The 16,083-nt window shown below is 43.0% G+C and overlaps 1 protein-coding gene across 2 annotated transcripts; it reads right to left on the reverse strand.

Moving 5' to 3' along the window:
* Nucleotides 1-5,254: 5,254 nt before the first annotated feature.
* On the reverse strand, nt 5,255-15,728 carry LOC138243096 (E3 ubiquitin-protein ligase TRIM39-like). Of its 2 annotated transcripts, XM_069198599.1 has the most exons (8): nt 15,048-15,728; nt 13,029-13,124; nt 12,650-12,883; nt 12,362-12,521; nt 11,436-11,495; nt 10,105-10,137; nt 9,763-9,789; nt 5,255-6,753 (listed from the first exon to the last, which is right to left on the reverse strand). In XM_069198599.1, the coding sequence occupies exons 1-8, from the start codon at nt 15,636-15,638 to the stop codon at nt 6,206-6,208; spliced, it is 1,749 nt and encodes a 582-aa protein (XP_069054700.1). In that variant the 5' UTR covers nt 15,639-15,728; the 3' UTR covers nt 5,255-6,205. The 2 variants fall into 2 exon arrangements, with proteins under 2 accessions (XP_069054700.1, XP_069054701.1); XM_069198600.1 differs by lacking the exon at nt 9,763-9,789.
* Between the last annotated feature and the right edge of the window lie 355 nt (nt 15,729-16,083).

Below are 16,083 nucleotides of genomic sequence, written 5' to 3' on the forward strand. Positions count from 1 at the left end.
CACCTGAAGAGCTAAATGACACGAACAATAATGAGAGCAGTGGAGCGCCCTCTAGGGAGGGATGTCGGTTGTGACAGTATCCCCCCCCCCCCTTCAAGGGCGGCTCCTGACGCCCTACACAATTAAAAATAAGGGCAATACTATCAACAAGAATATCACAAGCACAGACTATATACAACCAGAGAAGGAAATTCAGAATCACTATATACACAAGAGATAAAACCGGAGAATACTATATACAAAACGGTAGGGCTGTCCACTCTCAAAATAGTTCCAGCGGGGAAAGAAAAAACGGAGAAACAAAACGGTCCAGGAAAAAAAAATCCAAGAATTCCTTTAAAAAAAAATCCACAAAAAATACCTTGTCCAGCGAAACAGGAATGGATCTTGACAGAAAAACAGGAAGGGCATCTTGAAAAGAAAAAGGTCCAGATGAGGTTCCGGGTGTTCCAGATTACCGCTCGCGGGGTCTAGCGTAGGCTCATCATTCTGTAACGGACACGGACTGGAATCTGTGTCGGATCTTGTAGAGGACCCTATGCGATGCGGTAAGAGCTGGAGAAAACAGGAGGCGTGGTAAAAAGGAACACACAGGGGTTTAATAGTGCACAAAATAATAGTGACAGTCCGTGAGACAGTGTACGGGGAAGACAAAGCGGCATCCAAATCCAAACGGGTCCAAGGGCAGGTCAAAGCACGGTCCGAAAGTCCATAAACTGGAAATCCATCCTGGAACGCGACAAAGTTAAAATCCCCGGAGGGAGGAGCACACAGACAAACGAAACATGGAGGTCCAAGGGTGACGGGGCGAGATCCTCCAGACCCCGGGCTCAGGAAACGGGAGGTGTCGGGGATGAGGCCTATTTCAGGAGACGGACATAGGGTTTCCTGGTGCTAGGCGGGCCTCGCGACAACTTAACCTAATGATGAGCCCCGAGGACTGGAGGAGCTGGTCTTTAAATAAGAACACTAAAAGGGTACACCTGAAGAGCTAAATGACACGAACAATAATGAGAGCAGTGGAGCGCCCTCTAAGGAGGGATGTCGGGCGTGACATTCCTGAACGTCTATGACAGGCAGAGAGAGTGCTGTTTCTGGTGCGATCTTTTTCAGCTGACATTTCACTGTTTTAAACGAACAAGAAATTAGATTGCTCATAAATCACTTATTCTATATAAACACAGCGTAATTGCCCTCCGAAAATCCTCTTTTTCTTGTTCGTTTTAGAGACCTTGATCGAAACTGATTTTAGATGTCAGAAAGGATTTATTTTCTCTGTATTTCCTACATTGCTTTGTCGAGATTTTAACTTTATATCTAACTTTATATCTAAGCTCAGATTTCAACTATAAATCGTACAGTAATTAATAGCAGTAAATACTGATGTTTATACATAAAAAAGTCATGCCTTGGAGTATAGACCCCCAAAGGAATGCCATAGACTCAAACTGCAAATATAAACACATACAGAAAGAAAGTATTTATATTGTAATTGCAAATCCTGGTACTGTATGAGTGATTGGTATGACTTTCCTCATTACAAATCTCTTATTAGAATTTAAATTTCTCTGTAACTCCAGGTCAGAACAGAGAAAATGTAACTGCCTTAAGGAGTTTACGATTATGAAAAATAGAAGGATAAGCATGATACGTATGTCTTCTGTCATTTTCTAAGTCATGTTACTGAGCACCAAATCTTATTGAGAATATGAATCCATTTAAGGTTTATACCATTAAAGTAAAGGTTTATTCCATGCTGAAAATGTTTGTACCAGACTTTTTTGAGGCCTGCTTAATTGTGTCTGAAGTCTGATGTTGTAAATTTTATTGTTAAAAAGATCCATGAAAATGTCACTACTAAAGTTAACTGGTACTGTTGGTATTGTAAGTGGCAAGTAGAGCTCATATTTTAGATTTTGTGTAGTTGCTAGCGTTGAACTGTGTGTTGGATGCACATGAATTGAAGGAATGGACAAACATAGCTGATGCGGATCCACAGAGCCAGCATATTAAGATGTTTATAATTAGAGGCAATTTGTTTAAATAACTAGGTATGGATACTGATGTGCAAGAGAGGTGGAAAGGCTGTTTCCTTATGCCAGCACTATAAAATGTTTTATTGTCAGTGAGATGCTGCCATTTCATAGTGGCTTTCTGGGTTTCTACAGTGCCTTTACTTCCATCCATTTCTAATCTCTTTATCCAGTACAGAGGATTTGGAGCCTATCCCAGTAAGTGACGGACACAAGGCAGAATACACCCTGGACATAGCGCCAGTCCATCACAGGACAGACAGACACAAACACACACACACCAGGGCCAGTTTAAATCTAACCTCAGAACATTTCTTTTCAGAAGACTTAGTGTCTGTATCTGCTTCATTTTCTAATTTTGGTAGCACCTCTAACTGCTTGTCTTTCTTATATGCATTTACTTTGTAATCTGTGGTCCTTTTATCTGTTTTTACATCTACTGTATTGCTTTGAGATGCCACCTTTAATGGTGATATATCAAATAAAGTTTTTTATTATTGTTATAGGGAAACATGATCAGATTTTCCCTGGTTCAGAAAAAAAGATCTAAAGTATACTAGTTTGTCACTCTTCTCATTCCCTTTGCTAAATGACTTTTCATACTAATCTGATCAATCTAACTGCCAGTTTTCTGTGCTTTCATTATCCTGCTAGATTTGCAATTATTCTGAAAATTTTCATCTTGAAATAACTCATTTCTAAATACCTTTTTCACTGTTAACATCTTGCAGCAACTCTGCGACAAAATATACACTCTGACAGTTCATCCTGCTACCAACATTAAATAAAACAAATCTTAAGATTTCTATATTTATGTCTTTATTTAGTGGTTTCATTAGTGACAAAAGCTAATCTTTCTTGGAAAAATGTATTTTATGTGTTGCGGAAAAAACTGACTTGCTTTAACAAAATATGTTTACAAATCCTTTCACCTGGCATTTTCGTAGTTAGAAATTATGGAATGCTCTGTTAAAAGCAAGGGAGTTTTTATGTCCTTTGCAGTTCTTTTGCAACATGAATATAATTATATCGTTATTAATTTCTTGAGATACGCGATTCCATATTATATTCCCTTTTAATCAAATTCTAAAAGTATGCTTGTTGACTCTGGTATCACGTTAGTTAAAGACTTCGAAGCTTAAAATGTTTAGGGAGAAATGGAATACTGGTGTGTATTTTTTTCTTTAAAGTACCAAGACCAGCTATATACTGTATGTTTATGTTCCAAAATTAATATCGTTTATGACCTTCAGATGCGTTATGCTCCTCTTCTTTTTATGCTCAGCTACTAAAATTTCCCTTTAGTGGTAAAATTCCATATAAATATTCAAAACTAAGCGGATTGAAATGTGCACAGTCCAAAGACATTAAATGATTAAATCTTTTCACTACCAACCAATGCACCACGAGTGCCCCTGTCGGTCATTTTGGCCAGCCAATCACTTACCACGGTGCCCTGCGGGTTGGTTACTGTACCGTGGGTTTTTACCGCTCATTTTGAATGGCTGCATCTGTACCAGATTCACCCTCACCTTTTTTCTATACATACATTGTCATTGATCTCTGCAGTACTAAACACATCATACTGAATTAAAGGTCCGGAAATATATGTTTCTTGTCTTCTTACACAGCTCGACAATAACAAAGCAGATTTACACTCACCTGTTTTTATACAAACGGGATGTTTACAGTGTTAATTACAGTCCAGATTCAGAGCGGAGTTTTACAAACCGATATTTTACACAGAAGATTGACACTGCTTTGCGTTGTGAATCTCTTTCTCTATTGGTTTTATTGAATGTGGCACTATTAGACAGGCAATGCACTGGGATAGGGGGATGCTGTTCATGAGCCAATAGCATTTAAACACCCACACTGCTGCAACTAAGTGTGTTGGGTAGCGCACACACAAATCTTCATTTACAGAGCTCCTGTAGCCTTTTTTCAGTGTTGGCCAGTACTCAGGGAAGAGACATTTACAACCCATTCGACAAGGGTTAAACACACACAAGGGCAATAAAATGTATGACATTACATGGACAGATCTGAATGAAATTTCAGGCTATCGAAAAAAGTAAATAATTAAATAGCCCATAGCCCAGGACAGAAGACAAGACTGACAAGTAGCCCAAGTTTCTGTCCGTGAAGAAAAAAACTTGCCGCTGCCACCAAACAGATGTAAAATCTTGGGTTCAGTTTAGTGTTTTGGGCTTTCATATGAAGGTAAACAGAGCTTTCACTGGGCTATTATATCAATTTATTGGGAACTAAACATCTTACAAACTACAACTCCCATAAACACCCTTAGCCACTGTAGGAAAACCGTAGCCGTGGGATGCCAAATATGTAATGTTATTGGCTCTCTGAAGGCACCAGTTCTGTAGGGTTTGGGCATTTACTGAGACAATTATTAATTGTAGCAGTAAATCACAAAGGTGATTCTTTTGATGGCTTTAGAATCCAACCATGTGACATAACTCAAACAACGCGCACACACAGGTACTAATACACGAGGATACATTTATTAATACATAGAATATGCATATAAACCTAACAGATCTTATCGAGAGAGTTATCAGAATACAAAAGGTATATATTCAATCAGTTACAAAGAGTTACATATATCAAGAGGACATACGTTCAGTATATCATTCATTAAGACCGTTTCATAAATTAACTTGGTTACAACTTCTACATTAGATACTCAAACAAGTACATAACTCTTAGGAATTAAATTGATATCAACTGGTTTGGATAACAATTGAATTCTCGAGCTGTAATGCATTGAAGTTGAATACTCATCCAATCTCTGGGGATCTCCTGCGGGCACAAAGAAACAATTGCAGGCTTGTTGCTGTCCAATCCGCGCTCTCTGGCTCTGTGCCAGGCTGTGCTGTGCGGCTTACGACGGTGCGCTGCTGATGCTCACTGTTGGCTTTAACTAGCAAATTTTGTGCACAGGAGAAAAGATGACTGTGGGTCCCAGCAAGTCAGGAAGAGGACCGGTTCGTTCCTGATGAAGAGCTAGTTCTGAATAGTGATTCAGCTGTCCACAGTTCCGACCTGTTCACGAGGCCTGCTGCTGATTACTCTCTGGCAACCTCCACTCTAGACTCTTAGAACAAAGGAAAGTTCTGGCACTCAGACACACTGGCCGTTCCGTGGTTGTCCGGGCTGAGTCTCAGGATGGTCAGGAGGCGCGCTGCGAGAATGTCCTGCCCTTGGGAGCCTTCTGCTCCTGGGCCGTCCTGCCCTGGAATTCTCCTTTGAATTCCCTTTAGAACAGTCCACAGAATCCTCTCCAGAATCTTACTGAATCTCTCTGAAACTCCCCTTCTGAATCTTGTTGAATCTGAATCTCCCAGGCTCTCTGTGTTGCCTGTTTTTACCTGGAGGAACTTCAGCTCATTGATTGGCTGAAAGTTCCATGGGCATCAGAGTCCCACATGGGTTACTCAGCCCTACCAGTCCCTGATTGGTTGATCAAGGTGAGATATGAGTCACTTAGTCCTGACACTTAGTAATGCAGTCCAGATGTCCAACTGGCACTCCCTAGACAGATAGGCGCCAATGGATGACCATTGATCATGATAGCCAGGCTTAGCTAAGTGCATCCCCCTTTGGGAGCTGTCCCTTATCAGAGGAAACCTTAAATCACCCTGCACTAATGGTCTCTCTGTGGCTCCAAATGGGGCCTCATTTGGGAAGCTCAGAACACTTAATTCTTTCTTATTAATAAGCCTCGCCGCTACACCACTTTCTGATGGCATCACAGTGCCTATTCTGCCTGGCTGATGACGTCAGCTGGACTCCCAGTTCAGGCAGCTTTACAGTCACCGGCACGTGCAGGAGAGACTCACACAGGATTTCATTTTTAATTCATTTCAGTTTATTTTCTCAAAATTCGAAAAAAAAAACAACACGAGAGGGTTTCCAGAGATATTTACAAGTCAGGAGTACAGCATGCTGGTAGCGAGGAATATCTCCCTCTCTCGTATATGTTATTTTCCTGTTTTAATCTTTTACTGTAATATAACATGTTTAAACATGACACAACATCGACATCATCTAAAATTACTATTAGATTTTTGACATCATCTCACTACCCGCCGTTAAACCCATCTCCCAGTATGAGCAGTGGGACAGAGAGCTGGGAGAGAGTCAGCCTGTGTTCATGAGTCAGTGACTGGTTTAATCTCCACACTGACAGCAGGCAGCAGCTCAAGGTCTTTGTTACGATCCACAGTCCTGAAGACAGGATAGATCTTCTCTCCCTGAGTGAAGACCATGTCAGTGAAAGTATAGAGATGAGCTCTGGACTCCACTGTGTAAAAGGAGACATTCCTCTCCTCAATATCCACACACACCCCCAGCTTTCTGGGCTGCAGACTGTGGGGAAGATGAGTCACAGGTTCAGTGAGAGCAGATAAAACAGAGAGGTAAGAGCTCAGAAACCAGTAACCCTGCTGGGGAGAGAAGCTGAACCCCCCTTGCCTCTCTGCAGACTCTCTGGTCACTCCTATTGTCCACCAGTCGTTCACCTCCACCTCCCAGTAGTGTCTCCCTGAGGTGAAGGCCTCCCTGCTCACGACACAGGACCAGTGATCAAATCTGTGAGGATTGTCAGAGAGACTCTTCCCCTGTCCCTGTCTCACTCTCTTCCCATCCTCAGACAGGCTGAGAACACAGTGAGCTGTATCAGGGTCCAGAGTCACAGCAGCTGGGGAATAAAACAGCAAACATCACAACAGGCTCCTGCCGATTACATTCCAACTTAACTCCATTATACTGTGAAATGTCTTTATTTAGGAGTGCTGGGTCTTCAAAGGAGAAGTCTAAGATACCTCAATCGTATATATATATGGTACTACAAAATATCGATGGCAACTAAAGAGAAAAGTGTAGCAGCTGGAGGGGACGTGGAAAGAGTACTGGAGATGCGCCTGTCTGTTAAAACGGTTTATTTCAAATCCCAGTTTAGCAGCTCGTTCATCTTCTCTAAGACCATTTTCCTGATGACGCAGAATAAAACAGTGCTGAATTCAAAGACGACTGTATAATGCCCGTTTTTACACAAAAACAATATAATTACAAAACCAAAATCTTGCTTAAATATAAGAAAACCTTCACACTTACTTTGAAAATGTGAAGAAATGTCCAAAGTATTCAATTTAAACCAGAAATAACACATCCAGAAACCCAGAGAGAAACAGAGGCGCAGCATTCAAGATGGCATTCAGGTGGGAGGTAAAGTTTAGAGGCTGAGGAGTTGTTTTGAGTTTTTCATGACCTGAATGTTATTTTTTTGCTTTTTTTGACTACAGAAAAATAAGGACATTGTTGCAACAGTGAAGAGTATCTGTAAAAGGACCCTGCCGGACCAGGAGGGCATGATATCGGCCATCAACACTGTTCACAGGCTCGGGAGAGCTAACATGTCTGGGCAAGTGCGCCCTAGAATGATTATAATACAGTTCACCAAGAGGACGGTGAGGGATATGCTGTGGCCAGCGGCGAGGGGGAATGAGTATTTGAATGAGAACAAACTGAGATTTGCAGAGGACCTGTCCGCCCCAGACAGGAGCACCAGGAACCAGCTGTGGCCCAAGGTTGAAGCTGCCAGAAGAGAGGGGAGGAGAGCCTACTTTGTGGGAGCGAGGGCCTCTGTGGACAGGAAGGAGATTCGCTCCCAGTGACTGCTCAGGTAATGATTATGTTTGGTTTAATTTGTTATAGCAGTATATACTAATGTTTATTTAGTGTTAGTTTGGAATGTTGTAGTTATGTATTAAGGACTGTTATAGTTCTGGTTCTTGAAAAACTCAATAATTTAGACAATTTAAGAGTAAGTTATCTGCTTTTGTGTATGTATTTTTCATGAATGCCAGAGGTACTCGAAGTGTTTAAAAAGAAAAGTGTTTTTATTTGTTTTCTAAAAAAGTGAGTGCTGATTTTTATTTTATACAGGAAACGCATGCATGTTGAAACACTATTTAAATTCTATATATAATTGAGAAATAATAAAGCAAGGGAAACATGATATATGTAAAAAATACAATTTGATCACATAATTTACTTCATTACCTCTGGTGGTTAAATGTTTTTTTCTGTTGTGTTTTTTTTCTCTTGTACCTGTTTCTGATCCTCCGGTTGTAGTTGTATTTGTAAATTCTATTCGTTTAATAAAAAAAAAACTTTTGTGACTGTGGCGCTCATACTGACTTCAGACTGTTCGCGCTTAGCTGTCTGCCTCTCTGATAGGAGACACCAGCTGTCAATCAGTGAGCTCTGACCACTGAGAGACGGGGGGCGGGGCTTATACATGTTCATTGTGAATGGGGGTTTTGATCAATTCAATTCAAGAGGCTTTATTCGCATGACCAATGAACACTGACTTAATACTCTCCTGATATTTAATACTTAAATACAAACTCTTAATAATTAATAAAAACTCTCCTTCTATTGTCTGCTGGTCAGTCCAGTGAAGATCAAAGAGATTCTTCTCAGTTCTTATGTTTTTACTCCTGGAGAATAGAAAGGCTGTAAAAAAGAGCCTATCCAGTATAAATAATAGACATATATTGGGCACGGCCTGGAACAATAGGTATCTACATGTGCTATAATTTGAATAATCATTTTTGAAGAAATGAAATGTGTTTTTTCGGGGTGGCGGATATTTCTTCCTAGAGTGTGTACTGAGTAAGATATATATAAATCTGATGTTTCAGACTTGATGTCAAGATGGTTCCCTGAATTCAGACCCTGAACCAGGCCTGGACTTGCTATACTGTCCAAGATATTGCAAGATGTTCAGGCCACAAACACTCCAGGTGGAAATGACCTTTGAGGCGCTGGGGGTTAAAGAGGTTCAACATCCTGACTGTATCATGATTTTAAACACAAAAAGCAACAACATGAGCTGTTTAGCAATAACGTTTATCTGCCTGATAATGTTTATTATTCCCTCAGCCTGAACGTAGTCTATATAGAAGCCCATCCTGCCTGTACTGTGTTTGTATGAACATCCTGATAACACAGTCAGAGGAAATAGGGAAACAGACGAAGAAAAGGTGATTTTATAAATATAAACTCTCATTTGTTTCTTCTTGCTGACCCATCAGCCTGGTTGACATGTGAAGAGAAGCAGCCATTTCTCAGACAAGAGAGAGGCCTACAGGCCCCAGAGGAGCCCCTGTACCAGAGTCCCACTGCTGCCTCTCACAAGAGGCTGTGTGTCTGTGAAACTTCAGGGGAAGAATACTGTCATTATACCATCCTTTTTTCCACAACCTTTAACAGTGTTTCTCCTTAGGATTTGAACAGCTTGTTATTATGAGACTGGCTCTGCTCCTGAATTCTCCTGATATTCCACAGTTTTTCCAGTCACTGGTTCTGCCACATTCAGTCTGTAGACCCTCATTCAGGAGTTAGCAGAGACCAGAGCACGTGGCCTTCGGGGAAAATGAGTTTTCTATACTGTCAGTCCTGGAGAGACTCATACTGGCCATTAGATTGAAACACAGGACGGAGATAGAAATTCCCACCATGAAACTTAGATTGATCTTCACAGCCCACATGTAGGATGTTACAGAAACATGAGATTGAAATACATCTCCTTCTGTTTACAGATCATATCACACTAAAGAGACCTTCTGGACTCAAGACCTCAATAACCTCAGACACTAGGGCTTAAAACAACACCTCTGTCTTCAAGAAGAGACAGACCTACCTGCAGCACTGCACAACCACTGCCATTCTGAAACACAGATATACAGACACTGTTAATCACAGTCTCACACTGGAACACAGAGACACAGATACTGTTAATCACAGTCACACACTGGGACACAGAGATACAGACACTGTTAATCACAGTCACACACTGGGACACAGAGATACAGACACTGTTAATCACAGACACACACTGGGACACAGAGATACAGACACTGTTAATCACAGACACACACTGGGACACAAAGATACAGACACTGTAATCACAGTCGCTCACTGGTAATAACACGTCAGTAAAGTCAGTACTGTCTGTCAGCAGAGTTTCACACAGTGTACATACGTGATTTAGGGATAGGAGCTCGCTTCACAGGATCTGCAGAGAGAGAGAGAGAGTAGATCTTTATTGTACTAAAGACTGTTATTGCTTCATACCTGTTATTATACCAGAGTTTATACTACAGTCTGCAGTCAGTTTATTTCAGGATCCCCGGTCTCCACTCCAGTGTGGATCAGAGTCAGTGAGGGTGAGCAGCAGTGGCTGTAAGACTGGAGTCTCACTCAATAAGACTGAGCAGCACAAGGCAATAAGACACACAGACACATCACAGGACACCCTGGAGTCCGGTGCTTGAGCCATTGAGAAAGATAAGAAACACAGTCTGTCCACAGCAGTGAGCAGTGATTTCATAAAGAACCAGCAGTGATACTGAGAACTGATCAATGCTCAGTCAAATGCTTCTCATTGTTGTGTGATCTCTCACAGCATGAGTGACCTTTACCAACAGTGACCAGTAACATTGTCTGAGTGACCTGTTCCCACAGTAACCAGTATCACTGACTGAGTGACCTGTACCCACAGTGACCAGTATCACTGACTGAGATACAGAGATGTCCTGCTCACTGGACACACTGCCTGATCTCTGGACATCAGCTAGACAGTGAGAGGTGTCAATAATCCTGTCCAAGCTACTAGCCAGCAGACTGAGGACCATCCTGCCCCACATCATCAATAGCGACCAGACGTGTGGGGTGGAACAGCGATCCGTCAGCTGGAACCTCCAGCTCACGAAGCATAACGGAGGCATGTAGGATGAAGCTATTTAACTAGGTAGCCTGGTGGGGATTCTCCACGGAAAAGTGCACTGGACAGGACAGAGAGCTCTGTACAGGGACTGAAGAAAGCTCAGAAAACCTGTTCCTTAGTGCTCCTGTTGAGAAATGGACAATCGCAGTTTCAGAGCCAGGACTGCAGCCAGTGGTAACACCCAGGAGGCTTGGAGGGGCTCTTATTGTGTGAACCAGCCTCACTGACCACTTGCGAAATGGAAAGTTTGATAATGAACAATCACTCTCTTAGAGACGATTTAAATTCTGTTGAAGTGTTGTTGTTATAATTGTATTTTTTGTAAGAAGTGTGCTGTACACATTGTTGTAATAAAGTGCATTTTCTGAAAAAATGACCCCCACTGGATTTTCTGTCTCTGTCCATCTGTGTGTTTCTTACACAGTGTGACTCTGATCCACACAGAGTGACTGTCTGCAAGCTTGACTTTCTGAATTCAGACGTGTATCAGCAAGTATCAGAGTGTGAACCAGTGTGTGTGTCAGAGTGTGTATCAGTTTTTGTATCACTGTTTCTGCTTTGTGTTTGAGCTGTGAAAACAGACTCACAGTGTAAAAGCTCTGCTCTGGACCCGGGTTCTGGAGTCAGCAGACTATAGACTTCAGTAACTGGGGAGACACACAGAGAAATGTTTCATCAGGGCTGCAGTAACAGATTAACAGGAATAACAGAGCTATTCTGCTTCACTTGGGCTGTAGATCCTATTGTAACAGGACTGATCTACTGGACTGAGACTGTGGCCCCTATTCTCACGATTATAGTCCCCTTTCCTTAAGGGTGCTCCAGCCCTTTCACTTTAGACTTAATTGTGTGCACCTGATCCCTTTTCCCAGCCCACCTTAAAAGCCAGGCGCTGATGCTCATCCTGGCTCTGCATCTGGTTTCCGCACCGTGCGAGTCCGGGACCTGGAAGGGCCTGGTCCCGTTAAGGTTTTAATCTTTGTTCCTGTTCCCTGTCCGCCGGTTCCGACCCGGTTTCTGGTTTTAATTCTTTGTTTGGATGGATCACCTGCCAATGGTCTTATTCTTGTGTTTTGGATTGCCTCTATGGATTGTTTTTTGGATTGTTTGCCTCGGCCACACCTTCCCCGTGCACCAGCGCACTTTGGACACGCCCCCCTGTTTTCAGCCCCATATCCCTGCATGACGTTTTCCTAGTGTTTCCTACTTCTTCGGATTGTGTCGTCTGCATAAGGTCCGGAAAGAACTGTTCGTTACACCTATGGTTCTACTATACAGGGACTGTCGCTCCTATTAAAACATTCCTGTTAAACTACATACAGCACAATATAACAATACAGTTACTGTCATAAAGATTTGTGAGACTAAAACTTTAAAGATATTTCACCTAGAATTTGAATCATTGACTGGTAAGCTGCTCTGATAAATACAATCACTGAACAGAAAATCCATTAACAATATAAGAGAAATTCATAGTCTATCCAGAAAGACATCAGTGTGTTTCACCACCAACCTGTCATGGAAATCTTTATTGATTCCTTCTTGCAGATGTCCTCCAGTCGTTCTTTCAGTCCAGAGACAGCTCTCCTCACTGCCTCAGGAGAGAAATCTGGACGGACAGGGATGCTGGGTGAGTGTCCATCTCCAGGAGGGACACAGACAGACTGGAAATTCTGAAGAGAAGAGAACAGAAAGAGGAGTTTCCAGTCAAACACAACACACAATCCTTGGGAGAAGCCAGGAGCAGCTCTGTGTGAGAGACACCTTTCTGTACTGCAGAATCACAGAGCAGTGATGTTACCTGGAGGAAATGGATGTGATCCTCTGTGTGTGAGAGCTGGTTCAGCTCAGCATCTCTCCTCTTCAGCTCAGTGATCTCCTTCTCCAGTCGCTCTAGAAGTCCTTCAGCCTGACTCACAGCAGCCCTCTCTTGAGCTCTGATCAGCTCTGTAACCTCAGAGCGTGTTCTTTCAATGGAGCGGATCAGCTCAGTAAAGATCCTGTCAGTGTCCTGTACCGCTGTGTGTGCAGAGCTCTGAGGGAGGAGACACACAGTAGATTATTACACAGGAAAACTCTCAAACTACATTATGCAGTATGTTGTGTTTCCAAAGGGTACTGTCCAGTGTTCAGCTTTGGAAATGTGTGTCAATGCGTCCACTTCTCTGGTCAATACCCACTCCGAGTGACTCCACAGCCTGTGTCAGCTCCTGAAGCTCCTTCTCTCTCTTTTGGAGTCTCTGCTGGGTTTGTGTCTGTGTCACCCCTAGCTGATTCTGTGGAGAAACAGAGACATTCAGGGCATTTCTGCTGTAAGAGAATCACATCACAGAGATGCCCCTTAGAGTCACCCAGGACAATTGACACTCTGTATCTCTGATGTCTTATCCACACGAGCTTTGTTTCCTGGTCCTGTCTGACACACTCCTGTTTCGTGTCTAATCTACACCGGCAGCATGTGCAGCGCAGCAGACCACGAGTCTCCACCTCCTGCTCGACTTTTACTCCTCGCACCTGGGTCTGCACATCTGTATGTGAAGTGAAAACACAGAAATTATATCTGAAACACAATCTAGAGACTTCGCTTTTCATTCTTACAGCTCAATACTGTGTCCTAACTGCTCTCTGCTCCTCACAACAAGGGATTTCAGCAGTGCTGATGAGCCCAGTGGCTGCAAGTTTCAGGATGGCCCCGGGGCCAAGATGTATACCGTGTCCCGTGTTGAAGATATAAAGTCCAGCTTTAAATTGTTTCTGCCAAGGGCTATTGAAAGGACAGCCCTAGATGTGACAAACCTGGAGGGGAGACTTGTGCATAGCGATAGCTGGAGGGAGGTGGACTGAATAGACTCTCAAGCATACGTGGGTCTGTTGATTCTGTCTGGCGTATACAGATCAAGGAATGAGGCCACCACCAGCTTTTGGCATGCCGAGTCTGGTTGGGCCATATTTTAGGCTAATGTGTCAATCCTTTCATATTCTCTCAGGAGCCATTTGCTTTGACAAGCGGGACACAAGACCTGCCCGATGTCAACAAGACGAATTCGCTGCACTGGAGATGTCTGGGACAAGCGCCTGCCACTCATCTACAGTCTCGGCCCGGAAGTCACTGTGGATGAACACCTGGTCCCCCTGAGAGGTCGTTGTTGTCATGACCACCAGTCATCAGAGATCGATCCACAAACCACAGACCTGTTCCAGCAGCAGACTAATCACAACAAGCACCACCGCCGCTGCATGTGTTAAACCATCACCACCTGCTGTACCGTTCTGCACTCAGCTCTATTTAAACCCTCTAAACTGGCTACTAACTGCTCGCTATTGAGTTCTCTCCTAGCGAGCTCCTACCTCGCTCCTTTTCTGGAAACCTCTCTTGTACGACTACTTTCAGCTTTTTGAACTTACCTTTGCTCTTGACCATGAACTCGCCTGTCGATTCAGATTGGACACCTGTGTTGTTTCTGCCTCTACTCTCTCTCGTCATCATAGGATTCTACTAATTCATCACTTGAACTTGTTACAACTGTCCTTCCCAACAATACATGCCGAGTAAACCAGGCAAATATGGCATAAAGATCTGGGCTACCTCCCCAGCAGCTGCCCCCGACAGAAGAACAGACAGCTCTGTGTCCCAAGGGATGTAAAAACCAGCATCGTAAACCACAAAAACACGCCATCATTACCACCCGCTGCACTCATGTGCGTGAACACACGCACACACAAACACACATAAAAAAGGGACTGTTCATTTTATCTGAAAGGCTAGTTGAATTTGTGATGTTTGCAAAATAAAGTGTCATTTGAACACAATTTTTTACTCACTGTCTTTTCTTTGTAGATAAAATCATAAGGTCAGTTTTGACTGGAAACGTAACAGAAATAAATATGTGGCAACTTGCAAAATTTGAAATGCTTTCAAAACTAGTATCTTGGCTAAATACATACCAGTCTTTGATAATCACTCAACATGTTTGGAGGAGGAGGAGGAGATAATAAACAACAGACAGAAGAACAGGAGACACTTCAGAGACACAACCAGTGTGGATCACAGCTGAGTACATGAGCAGGACTCACCAGTGGAGAGATATAGCATTACAGAAACAGTAAATACAGTCCAGAGATCAGTTAGAGCCCGAGATATCCTAAATATCAATTTTACATCTTGTACTAGAAAATAAATACAGACTCAAAGTCCTCACCTGTTTCTCAGTCCTTACTGCTGCAGCTGAGACAGTATCATGGTCTCTGTGTTCATCCATTACACAAGCATAACAAACACACTTCTGGTCAGTACGGCAATAGAACTCCAGCAGTTTGTGATGAGTGGAGCAGATCTTCTCCTGCGGTTGCCCTGTGGCATCAGCCAGCTTGTGTCTCTTCAATGGAACAGCTTCATAGTGAGGCTGGAGGTGAGTCTGACAGTAAGAGGCCAGACACACCAGACAGGATTTCACAGCTCCCCTCTTTCTCCCAGTGCAGACATCACACAGCACATCTCCAGGGCAAGCAGGACTGTGAGCAGGAGGAGGACCACTGAGTTCTTTCTTCTTCAGTTTCTCCACCACTTCAGCCAGGATGGTGTTTCTGTGAAGATCAGGTCTTGGGGTGAAGGTCTGTCTGCACTGGGGGCACCTGTAGATCCCAGTCTGATCTTCCTGATCCCAGCAGTTATTAATACAGCCCATACAGTAACTGTGTCCACAGAGCAGAGTCACTGGATCCTTCAGCAAATCCAGACACACTGAGCAACTGAACTGGTCCTGAGAAACTGAAATATTGCCTTCTGCCATTTTTCTGACAAGTAAAAACTGCACAGAGAGGAGCAGTAGAGACGGAGCTGCAGTGAGGCTGTTTCAAGTGAAACGAAACTGATCTCTGAGTTTCACTTCCTGGATCTGCACAGAGCTGCGGGGCTGTGAGTGCTAGGGGGTGTCGTTGTTAGGGGTGTGATTAAGATTATTAGGGGGAGTGGTTTAGAAACAGCTGTGATTTCTTTGGTGGTTGTTGTTTAAAAGAAGGAGGTGGTGTTGTAGGGGAGGTGACTTTTGGTGTCATTTTGGACTCAGGCTGACAGAGAGAAGTTTTTTATGATTTTTTAAGATGTCAGTAGCTGCTCATGTACAGAGATTAATGTGAAGTCAATCTAGTGGTTTGTGTTCCCAATAATTAAAACAATAAAATACTAACTCACTCACACAGCATGAGAAGATCAGACCCTGATGGGGACAGACAAGA

The sequence above is a fragment of the Lepisosteus oculatus genome, chromosome 14, assembly GCF_040954835.1.
Source record: "Lepisosteus oculatus isolate fLepOcu1 chromosome 14, fLepOcu1.hap2, whole genome shotgun sequence".
Classification (NCBI taxonomy): domain Eukaryota; kingdom Metazoa; phylum Chordata; class Actinopteri; order Semionotiformes; family Lepisosteidae; genus Lepisosteus; species Lepisosteus oculatus.

What these genes read in the sequence shown, in the direction of transcription:
- LOC138243096 (XM_069198599.1), bottom strand. Translation starts at nt 15,638, where the DNA reads ATGGCAGAAGGCAATATTTCAGTTTCTCAGGACCAGTTCAGTTGCTCA. An exon ending in AGGCTGTGGAGTCACTCGGA is followed by an intron (nt 12,884 to 13,028) that starts GTGGGTATTGAC and finishes CTCCTCCCTCAG; the next exon opens with AGCTCTGCACACACAGCGGT. An exon ending in CAGAGCAGAGCTTTTACACT is followed by an intron (nt 10,138 to 11,435) that starts GTGAGTCTGTTT and finishes CTCTCTCTGCAG; the next exon opens with ATCCTGTGAAGCGAGCTCCT.